Raw genomic sequence first — 425 nt, forward strand, 5'->3', positions numbered from 1 at the left:
TGTACAGTTTATACCTTGAGTGTAACAGGAATAAAGATATTTATTTTTTTCAGAAACGGGTGGATTATTTGGCTTAGCTATTTGCTTAATGCAACTTTTCAGTCAAGTTCAGGATGACTTTTCAAGAATCACAGGAATTTTGGGACTGTACTTTCAGATTCGTGATGACTATGCAAATCTTTGCATGAAAGAGGTAAGGATATTAAGACTATTAATTCTTACATACAATGTCAAGTTGTATGAATTAATTATTTAAAAGTCCTCTCTAAAAGGTTAATAAAAATGTAAATTATTACCCCTATGCCTCCCCCCCCCCCATCCCATTCCTGTCACTTGTTCCCAGACATGGATGGTTTAAATTTATATATAACAAGTAGAAATGTTTTCTGTAATTCCTTTGAAATTGGCACTTGCTTAACAAGTAA

General features: G+C 32.9%; 1 protein-coding gene across 3 annotated transcripts in view; it reads left to right on the plus strand.

Moving 5' to 3' along the window:
* Nucleotides 1-193, plus strand: part of LOC119587032 (geranylgeranyl pyrophosphate synthase-like) — a gene marked incomplete at its 3' end in the record, with an annotated part of 8206 nt that extends 8013 nt beyond the window's left edge. For all 3 annotated transcript variants that reach the window (XM_037935780.1, XM_037935778.1, XM_037935779.1), the window contains 1 exon segment: nucleotides 54-193. In XM_037935780.1, the coding sequence (XP_037791708.1) occupies nucleotides 54-193 (140 nt within the window).
* Nucleotides 194-425: the final 232 nt, after the last annotated feature.

Source organism: Penaeus monodon, chromosome 22 (genome assembly GCF_015228065.2).
Source record: "Penaeus monodon isolate SGIC_2016 chromosome 22, NSTDA_Pmon_1, whole genome shotgun sequence".
In the NCBI taxonomy this organism is placed as follows: Eukaryota; Metazoa; Arthropoda; class Malacostraca; order Decapoda; family Penaeidae; genus Penaeus; species Penaeus monodon.